Source organism: Ascaphus truei, chromosome 10, assembly GCF_040206685.1.
Source record: "Ascaphus truei isolate aAscTru1 chromosome 10, aAscTru1.hap1, whole genome shotgun sequence".
NCBI lineage: Eukaryota > Metazoa > Chordata > Amphibia > Anura > Ascaphidae > Ascaphus > Ascaphus truei.
The window spans coordinates 20,240,032-20,251,421 of NC_134492.1; the positions used below are offsets into that span (position 1 = coordinate 20,240,032).

Here is an 11,390-nt window from a genome sequence, read left to right on the forward strand (position 1 = left end):
CTCAAGCTCCGAGTGCATCTGGATACAGTGCACAGCAAAAATTGGTACATAGGGAGCCAGGAAATGATAGATATAACCCAGTGCTCACAGATCATCAAGCAGCTGCAGACATTAAAGGCCTTGTTCTGCTTGTATCCCTGGAGTACGCTTGTATTCATTGCTTTGCTTTATTCACAATACTCCCCCGTATTCTGGAGCATAGCGCAATTTATGTGGGCGACTGAAATACTTGGAGAGCTGAGAGATTAAGGACCAAAGCCATAGCATAATTGGATTCGATACGGCACAAAAATGCAATCCCAGTTACATCCAAAGATAGTGGTGTTTGGATGGGTATAACAAGTAGCACAAACTATACAGTGGTGCTCAACTCCAGTTCTCAGGACCTCCCCGGGGTATTAAGGACTGAAGTTGAGAACCCCTCCTCTGCCATACAAACTGATTGCCAATGTAAAGGGGGTTTAAGGCTGCACACCACAATATAAGTAAATACATACAGTATACCAGTGCTGCTGGTTCAAGGAAGTACCTGCCAGGCAAATTCCAATGTACACTGAGGAAAAAGAGAGATCCAGCGCTCCACGGATTTCAAGATAAATGAATTTATTGTGCCACACGACGTTTCGACCAACAGGTCTTTTTCAAGTGATTAGGCATGCCTAATCACTTGAAAAAGACCTGTTGGTCGAAACGTCGTGTGGCACAATAAATTCATACAAACTGATTGGGCTGGTAAATGTTGTAGCTATCTCAAAGAAATATTATTTCGTGTTATCATCTCTAGGAAATAACAATCCTCCCGATGGTTTCACAAGGATTAGGATGAAAGAGTAAAGTCAATTTGTAACACAAGAATATTTTGGGATCGGTAAAACCCTTTTGCTGCAGAGCAACACTTTGCTGGCTCTCTGACAACAAAGGTGTTAACTGTAGAATGGGATTTATCTCATAGACTTAGTAGTGTGCCAGGGTGAATCAGAAGACACCAGCTCTGCCCATACCTGAAACTATTTGTGTCCGTTATCCAGCAGTAGTGTGTCTAGTAACAAGTCAGTAACATTTACTTGTTCAGTGCTCCATGTAAAAGTAAATATTACATTTCTGGAGGCTTCAGTAGCCGGGGGCATTTTCATCCTGCCTACCACAGACCGGATGCAGTAGAGAGAGGTAGGGGAGATAAAAGAGGGACAGGTCAGTTAAAGGGGCAATCCCCCATGGTCGGTTGAATTTCTCAGGGGCCTCTGAATGGGGAAGTTTTTGTCAATCAAGTGTTTCCTTTCCCCTTATCCCTCTCCCTCCTTATCAGAGAGCCAATAAAGTTGAGTACAAGTGGGGAGGGAGGTCTCTGGCTGTACAAGCGCTTACTGAATACGCAGTGACATCACACACATGGGAACAGAACCTCCCAAGTCTAACATAAAAAAATACCCAGAATAGATTACTTTTTAATATCTAATAATATAGTTAATAAGGTTATTAAATTCAATATGGAAATACTGACTATATCCGATCATACCCCAGTTTTTTGACGGAGTGCAATTCCAATTTCCCAAGGCTGTTGGAGATTCCCAGTGGAAATGACAGCCAATAAATATTTTAAGCTCTTCTTACAGAACTCATGAACAAATTTAGCATCTGATGACGCCTAGCGCAAAAAAACAGGGAAATGTATTCTGGGAAACCACTAAAACGGTAATGAGGGGAAACATTACCAGTTATGTTAGCTTCAGTAAAAAGAAAAAATAATGAGTATCCCAAGAGCTGAAAAAAAAACAAAACCTTACCAACGCCTTTTTAAAAAGAAATGTAAACCTTCCTTCGTTAGGAAATAAAGAGACATTCTTACAAGCCAAAAGAGAAAATGAACCAATGTCCTTAAATATCGTGGTAACAAAGCAGGCCATTTTTTACCAAGTATATCTGGAGAAAGTTTTATTCCTACTACCGTCACAGCAATTAAAAACCAAACTGGTGAGAGAGTAACAAAAATTATCAGATCTTAAAAGTCTTATACATTTACAAAAAAAGTATATAGAGACCGGCCATAAACTATATGAAGAACAACCATATCAGGAGGAAAATCGGGGTTAAAGATACACCTCCCTACACTTGGCAAAAATTATGTAGACATTCTGAATGCTCCAATCAAAGTTGAATGGGCAATATCAATGCTTAAAATCTGTAAAGCCCGTGGGCCAGATGATATGACTGCAGAATTCTATAAACTTTTAAAACGGGGTAACTCTGATCTGGACTGAAATATTTCATAAGCCTATATTGAAGTGTAGCCTAAGAAAAGGGGAGAGATGTTGGAAGATCCAGCATTGTATTGACCCATATCATTACTTAATCTAGACTTTAAACTACTCACAAAACTTGCAGCTAATCATATTAAACGTATGGTAAACACCCTAATCACACCCAAGTCAAATGGATTTCGTCCCAAACAGAAGTTCAACGACTGATATTCGGAAATGCATCATGATTATAGGCTACTATAACAGAACTCACATCTCAAATAAGGTTAAAGGGAATAATATAATTCTAAGCCTCGATGCTAAAAAGCATTTGACCAAATTTCATGGACACACCTATTCCACACTTTGGAGGCTTTGGCAATGAAGGCAACTTCCTACAAATTATTCAGGGTATATAAGCACAACCCAATGTCTCGACACATGTCAGTAACCACATGTTGAATCGATTCAAGTTGGCTACAAGTACTAGTCAAGGTTGTTCCTTATCCCCTATTCTGTTCATACAAGCCCCGGATGTCCTTTCCATGTATTTGTCTAATCTTAACAAATTTGAGGTATTAAACTGGGAAAATGTGAAAGAAAAATATCATTGTTTGCAGATTATATGCTATTATTTGTATCCCATCTAAAACAATCTATGCCAGTTATTGTACAAACTATAAAGGATTTCAGATATTTTTTAGGCTATACAGCAGGGCCCCGGCGCTTCGCTTTTCGGTGATCCGCCGATACGGCGGCACCGAGAAGGGGGCCGCCATCTTTGATTCTCCAGCGCACATGCGCAGACCGGTGTAGACCGCAGGCTGCATGCGCAGACCATAGGCCGCGCATGCGCAGAACGCCGAAAACGCCGTTCTGTGCATTTCCGGCGATTTTCACTATACGGCGGGCCCCTGGAACGGAACCCGCCGTATACCCGGGGCCTTACTGTACTATTAATTTAGGCAAGTCAGAAGCACTTGGTGTGCCAACCAAATACTGAGGATATATTTCCCTTTAGATGTGCCCAAAGTCATGCAGTAGCTGCAAAGGCAAACAAGATCTTATCTGGCAGTAAACAGGCAATGGATGGAAGGGAAGTAAACATAAGTATACCCCTTTACAAAGCATTAGTAAAATATGGAGTACAAAGCATTATAAAGCATATGAATATGGAGTACAATTTTGTGCACCAATCCTAAGAAAAGACATTATGGAACTAGAGAGAGTGCAGAGAAGAGCCACCAAATTAATAAAGGGGCTGGACAATCTAGCTTATGAGGAGAGGCTAGCTAAATTAGATTTATTTACATTAGAAAAGAGGCGTCTAAGAAGGGATATGATGCCTATATACAAATATATTCGGGGACAGTACAAGGAGCTTTCAAAAGAACTATTTATCCCAAGGGTAGTACAAAGAACTCGGGGGGCCTCCCTTAAGGTTGGAGGAAAGGAGATTTCACCAGCAACAAAGGAAAGTGTTCTTTACAGTAAGGGCAGTTCAAATGTGGAATTCATTACCCATGGAGACTGTGATGGCAGATACAATAGATTTGTTCAAAAAAAGGTTGGACATCTTTTTAGAAAGGAAAGGTATACAGGGATATACCAAATAAGTAAACATGGGAAGAATGTTGATCCAGGGAGTAATCTGATTGCCAATTCTTAGAGTCAGGAATTGATTTCCTTTTTCCCCTTATGAGATATCATTGGATGATATGGCACTGGGGTTTTTTGTTTGCCTTCCTCTGGATCAATAAGTAAGTATAGATATAGGATAAAGTATCTCTTGTCTAAATTTAGCATAGGTTGAACTTGATGGACGTATGTCTTTTTTCAATCTCATCAACTATGTAACTATGTTACTATGTAACTATGTGCCCATGGGCATTATTATATATTTGGAAATGTTAGTCCCAGTAACATGAAGCAGCTATACTCACTTAATTTTACTCCCATAATAGTAAAAAAAAATAAAGTAAAAATTGGAACTGTCGGACAAACGTCCCTATCATTTTGAGGAAGAGGGAATTTGATAATTATATTGGTATTTCTGAAATTACTACATTTGTTGATGTTGCGCCCAATTGCTTCGAAAAACAGAATGGTTAAAGTACATAATATCTTTGCAGGCTTTGTTTGGAAACGAAAGAAGAGGAAAATACGTTGTAAAAAATTGCAAAAGGATAAACTTAAGGGAGGAATTTCTCTGCCGGATGAGAGAAATTATGGGAATGCATGTTTGCTTAGATATGTAAGAGATTGGGCTAACTCCACAAATACATTTGCTATCCCAGAGATGGAAAATGTGTACACGGAGGGAATGTGATCCAGCCGTCGTCTTACACGCAAAAGATTAGAAAATCCCTTCGAGTAATTTTGTTCTGCAGCTCAACACCTGGAATTTGGAAGGAAAAAAATGAAACTAGATGGCCAGGTTTCAAGGTTTATACCCATAACAGGAACCCCGGAATTCTGAGCTGGCTCTACTCACCGTCCGTTCTTCATTTGGAAAGACCTGGGAATAACGAATATTTTACAGCTACTAGCCAAAAAAGGGAGGTATTGTAAATCTTTCCAAGATGTGAAAAGTGAATTTAGCGTAGATAACAATAGTTTATTTTGCCTTCTTACAAGCCATGCATTTTTTTTAATGTACTATTAATACACAGCCCACAAGGGTTTTACCACAATTTATTAGATTCCTCCTTTAATAATATCAAAGAAGCCAAAAAAATTAACTATAAATAAGATATATCAACTCATAGTAACAAAGGGGGGCAAAGAGCTAATGGCTCCCATTTGGATTAAGTGGAAGAAAGATACACCAGAGCTCTCTTAATATGAACCCATAATTAAATGACTTGATTGAAAACGGCATAATGGCAGATGCCCCAGATGTGCAGAAAGCTCTGCAAACTTCTTCCATATGTTTTGGTCCTCTCGCAAGATACAGGAATTTGGGGGAAAATGATAGAATATGTAGATAAAGTATATCAAATATCCTACCATAGGGATCCTCCAAACATGATGCTATGGGTCGAAAAAAGGGATAAAGCTGTCAGGTACCTGAAGTCTATATATCCTCTATTCATCTCCTCTCTCTCTCTTTCTTTCTATTCCTCCTTCTTCCTGCTGGGGATATCTCCCCTAATCCTGGGCCCAGCAATTACACACCTGCTCTCGTCCACGCCTCCCTGCCTCCTCTTTCCCTGCTAGTGGTGTTAACCAATCTAATTTAATACTGACCAGTCTTAAAACTCACCTCTCAAGGGAAGTATCCCAATAGCCTGGCTACTGTCCCACACCCACAGTCACTCCTACCAACCATTATGACCAAGAACTGCCACCTACTGCACTTATTCCCTCACCTGCTATCTGTGTAACTCTCTCAACATACCATTTAGATTGTAAGCTCTCGGTGGCAGGGATTTCCTTTCCTATTGTCTGGCTTTGCTGCGCTTATTGTATTATTATAATTCCCTGTACTATATTGTCTTTGCAAAGCACTGAGTACACTGTTGGTGCTATATAAATAAAGACATACTGTACATACAATTATTTGAATTGCTAGAAGATGCATCACTGTAAAATGGATTGATTCAGAACCACCCTCCTTAGATGAATCTGCTTCAACTGGATAGGCTGGACACGCTAGAACAGGAGTGAGCAAACTTTTCTTTGTACCCCCCTGCCTACACCCCCCTGGTTGCGCACCCCCCTTTTCTCCGGCATTGTCTGTGTCATTTGACACTGCATTGTCATAGCGACGTGTCGACAGAAGCCGCTGGAGACAAGGTAACAAGCATACAGAGGCCTCGCGCACTCCCCCAGCATTTAATTTAAATGTTGTGGAGAAGAGCGTGGGGCCTCTGTGAGTGCCTTGCCCCCTCTCCCCCCAAAAAATGTCACGTCCCGCAGTTGGCGCATCCCTGCGTTAGAAAGTCCAATTTCAAAAGGCAATTTTGATTTTAACAAATGCAAAAACTTTTTCTATATTTAAATAACCAATATGTAGATAACGATATTTGGGGAGAACTACTAGACCTTAATGTTTAAATAAGTCACCAACATACAAAGAAGAACATACAGTACGTGATTCATCTGAAATAAGTAGAGACCTGTTAATGTTACTTTATGTTAACTTTATTTGGTCTGTTTTTTAAACAATGCAGAGATGACAGAACAGGAAACAAGAACGCAGCTCAGAAAGTGTACTGTACATCCATAAAATTACAGCTTCTTCTTACTGTTTGTGTATGTGTAAGGGGGGAACTGAAACCATGGCGTAAGCCAGGAGTAAACTCAAGTCCTTAAGGGCCGCCAACAGGTCAGGTTTTCAGGATATCCCTGCTTCAGCACAGGTGTCTCAATCAGTGGCTCAGTCGAAAACTGAGCCACTGATTGAGCCACCTGTGCTGATGCAGGGGTATCCTGAAAACCGGGCCTGTTGGTGGCCCTTGAGGACTGGAGTTGCCCACGCCTGGGCTTAGCCATCCTGGCAGATGAGTCAAATGATGGTATCGCTCTATACAAAATTGTATAAGCTATGATAAGAGGAGAGGATTTCATTGATCTTACTGATGATTGGTGTTAACAAACTTGTCTTGCTTTGTGCTTTTTGATTTGTGTCTGATTTGAATAAATAATATAAACATTAATTAAAAATACGTATAGATGTCAGATTTTTGTAAACAAGACAAGAAAAGGGATCAATCATCCATATGAGACCCCTTAATCATGTCACTGGAATTGGTTCAATTAGTTCCTAGGAGGGATTGCCCCTGAAATGAGGGACTGTGACATAGAGAGAGCAAGCGAGCGAGCTACTAAGAGCTGAGCCAGGTCTGTTATTATTCTTAACTCTTTCCTATAAGTTGTTGGGATTTCTAGCCGCCTTCTTATAGAAATATTTGTTAAAAAAAAAAAACAAGTGGCGTGGCTTGTTCCATCCCACAGCCTGGCACCACATGATAACATTCAAATTTGTGGGGAGAACAAACGAAAGATAGAACTATGGAAGACTGTGGCTTAAATAAAAAGTGGTCCTGTGCCTGACACAACTATTTCTGAATGTATAAAACATTGGATAAATAGCTATTTGCACCATTTTTAGAAAATTATTTATACAACATTTATACTTGGAAAGCAGAATGGGAGAGGGTTCCTAAAACAAATCATTGCTGTTTCCTTTAATAAAACAGTAAGTACAGTAAATGTGTAACAAAGAGAGTAGTATTCCTGCGGACCTGTAATAAAGAAACAAACCTCGGTACTGTTTTCACCACGCTCTCTCCTTGCCTGTCCCATCACACTGACTGTATTGTAGAACTCTTGGTCAGCAAAAGCAGTAACGATGAAATGACTTTGGTGTTTTTTCCATAGCTTCACTTATCAGGCAGAGTAAATATTCCCATAGCTTCAGCTCCAGGTCCACTTGCAGATGTTCTGAAAGATGAGTTGACCCCTCTGGAAAGACCTTTCATTGTGCAGACGCACACATGGCCGGATGGATTATATATTTTTTTGTTTTTACAATTCACTAGACTGATTCGCACATCATTGTTCTCAGTGCTACACCTACCACTATTTCATGGCCCCACTGCTACAGGAGCAGGCAGCACACTGCAAAGAACACAATGCCGGCCTCGTAATCACTCACACGGCTACATTCCCACAGCCAGCTGAACTTCATGTTATCCCCCCTCCCCCCTTGCTTGGTGAATTGATGTAAGACACATTAGTAGTTGGGATACTATGAAAACATCCATACTTTAACCTTTTGAGTGCTGGAGGCTCGTGATCACGTAATCGCTCCGTCACTGATGACAGAAGGGGAGGGGTCCTCCTTCCGTTCCACTTCCTTATAGATCACTTCCCCAACGCGTTTTCCCATAGAAAACCGAGGAGGAACTTTATGCTGTAGCTACTATGGCATGGGACCTCTGGGGTGGCGGACGCCATGACGTCAGAGATGCAGCACGTCTAAAGGGCACCCGGAGGGTTAAAAGCGCAGTCCAACAGAGATTCAATCTCTCCTAAAGTAAAATGTTCCCTCTTTTTTTGCTTCTTTTGTACAAATGAGTAACTTTTTATGTTCTGCCAGTCCGTTTAATTTGAATGCTATCGCCTAATTATTGTTTTAACCGCTATCTCATTAAGCTAATTATTTTGCCACCATTAGCAAAACAAAAACACCAAAAAGGAAAGACAACCCTTGCTGCATCTACTGCGTAGATAAAAAGTCTTAGCACAAAAGTGTTTTGGGTCAAAATCGTAAAAACGCTCCAGATCATCAGGATACGTTAATGCTTTAAACCAGGGGTAGCCGACTCCAGTCCTAAATAGCTACCAACAGGTCAGGTTTTCAGGATATCCTGCTCCAGCGCAAGCCGAAGACTAAGTCACTGATTGAGACAACTGTGCTGAAGCAGGGATATCTTGAAAACCTGACCTGTTGGGGGCCCTTGAGGACTGGAGTTGGCCACTCCTGGTTTAAAACTTATTACAAATATGTTGCTGATTTATTTTTTTGTAATTATTATTATTGTCAATCAACCATATTTGACCTTTTAACCATGTCACTCACATGAATTTACTTTGGTCTAGGGAGGGACTTGTCCTTTAACATAGCGGATGTCTCGGAGTCCCTAACTATAGCTAAGCAATAATAATGATATACTTTCCGTTCTGCCCTTCCCCTCGCACTGATCACATACCAAAATGTGTCTGTAATCTTGTTACCCGAGGGAGAGCTGCATGTGTTTGTGAGGTGCTGAAATCCTAATTGGGCGAGAAGTTCTCTGTCAATACATCGCTGCTTCTCTGTCTCATTTTGCTTCGAGGCATCTTGTTATTCATTTTTTTTTTCATTTAAACGAGACACCAGTATCATAGTAACGTAATATTTGCTACAGATGAGTAAAACTGAGAGAAGAGTGGTACATAAGCCACGTACCACAGAAAGCGCAGGGTGTGAAGTTATGGAACACGTGGAAAGTGGGGAGTGAATCTTTCTTTATAAGAGATGAGAGAGGTGTTTGTCAGTGACATTAGTCATACTGCCCTATATATTTACTAATCTGTGCTCGACCATAAATAGCCATGTTTACTAATCCGTGCTGGAAGGTGTTTTACTGCGTAGTACTGTTTAGTTAATATGGGCCATCATTAATCCTAGGTTAAATCCCCATCACATGTATTGTCACAATGTTGACTGAGAGTGTTTTGATCTTTCTGTAGGTTTCAGATTAATGCTGGTTCGGTATATTCCTACCCATTGATTTAACTGTGAAAGCAACTCCATGCTATGTTTTTAAGGAAACGAAGAGTAACACATTTAGGGTTTTCACTCCCATTTCCATGCCATGAATGTTGATATCTGCTGTTTAAATACTCAATGTTTAGCAGGATAGTAGTGTAGTAAAAACCTACAGTATGTCGAATCCCATGCTTTCACCCAACTCAAAGGACGGCTTCATGAAATGTCATAATAGCTGCAGGAGAAAATGCAGCTCTAAAAGTCTCTTTCTCTCCACACAAGTGATCAGTATATACAGAAGTCCGTCCTTTAAGGCTTAAATGAACAAGGAAGCGTTCTCCATGTGATTACACTTTCTCTATTTTCTTTTTCTTTCAGGGTGTATCTAACAGTAAAATCAGTGAAATTCAAAACAGAATACGAAATGAAAGGAGAGGTTAGATTACGGTGCAGAGCGATGGCAGAATGATACCAGAGACAGAGAGCTATCAGCCAACAAGAGACATTGAGAGAGTGAGCATTGACAGGCAGCAGTTTCAGAGAGCATATTAGCGCACTCACCAACGCCTTCAGTGCCAACATGGAGCTGTAACACTTAATGTAATACTTTGCAGGCCTTTTTGGCATTGGAAGGTTGAAAAAGCCTTTGATGTTTGGTATACACATTATCTCATGATTGTTTTCTTTCTGCTGCGATCAGTCAAAGTTACAGTGTATGTCTCAGAATACATGAGGACTGCACTGTGCAGATAGTCCCACAATGCTCTGCCCTTATGCTCCTCTCCCTTTTCTCCTTACTCAGAGCGCCTCTGATGGATTCTGGAAGTCGGTAGCCACTCGTGTTCCACGTGAGCCGAGTGAGATCCGTATACTGAACCCATACTTCATCCAGGAAGCAGCATTCAGCTTCATTGGGCTCCCGTTCAACAATGGACAGATGGGAAGAGGGGTAAGGAGGAGTAAAAGACGGGGATTGTGAGACACAAGGAGATCAGAGTGTGGGAGATGCATTACAAACGATGAGAGTTAGGGAGAGCACTGGTGTGACAGACCTGTGAATAGAGAGATCAGTCTAGGAAACGTGGTCACGGCCATTGCGGCCACTCATCTCGCCGCAGGGACATATTGCGCCGACTGTTTCGGCGCCAAGGTAAGCACCTAACCTTATCTCTTACCCTAAAAAGCCCTAATATTAACCTCTAATACTAACGCTAACCCCTACCCTAAAAACCTTAACACCTTACCCTGAAACCCCTTACTCCAAGTCCTAAACACCTTATCCTAAATCCCTTACCCTAAACCTTCACCCTAAAAACCTACTCCCTTACCCTAAACCACTTATCCTAGTTCCCTACCCCTAACTTACCTTATTGGGGGAAAAGCCGGCGGCTGAGTGTCCACGGCGAAAGGGTCCCTCAGCGGCCAAACGCCAGTGGCAATCTCACCGCAACCAAATGTCCAATTCCGTAGAGAGCTAGACCAGGTATTGTGAGAACACATGTACAATACCTTCTGCTGTACGACCTTCCTGCCTCTCACCTGTCTCCCGTACAATCAATCTTAAACGCTGCCAGAATCACCGTACTCTCTCCTAAATCTTTCTCAGCATCTCTCCTGCTGAAATCACTCTCTTGGCTTCCTAACAAATCCCGCATTCAATTCTCCTCCTCACTTTTAAAGCTTTACACTCTTCTGCTCCTCCCTACATCTCAGTTCTAATTTCTCACTATGCACCATCCCAACTCTTGCATTCTGCTCAAGGATGTCTTCTCTCTACCCCTTTTGTATCTAATGCCCTCTCCCGCCTTAAAACTTTCTTTCTGACTGCCCCACACCTCTGGAATGCCCTCCTCCTCAATACCCGACTAGCACCCGCTTGACCAACCTTAAAA

The 11,390-nt window shown here is 41.3% G+C and overlaps 1 protein-coding gene across 8 annotated transcripts in view; it reads left to right on the plus strand.

Moving 5' to 3' along the window:
* ST3GAL3 (ST3 beta-galactoside alpha-2,3-sialyltransferase 3) overlaps positions 1–11,390 on the plus strand; it is a 244,633-nt gene that overhangs the window by 224,931 nt on the left and 8,312 nt on the right. For 7 of the 8 annotated variants that reach the window (XM_075616099.1, XM_075616098.1, XM_075616097.1 and 4 more), the window contains one exon: positions 10,301–10,447. In XM_075616099.1, coding sequence (XP_075472214.1) covers positions 10,301–10,447 — 147 coding nt within the window. Of the gene's footprint in view, positions 1–9,876; positions 10,012–10,300; positions 10,448–11,390 lie in introns of those variants that run through there. The other variant, XR_012804050.1, reaches the window with a different exon arrangement.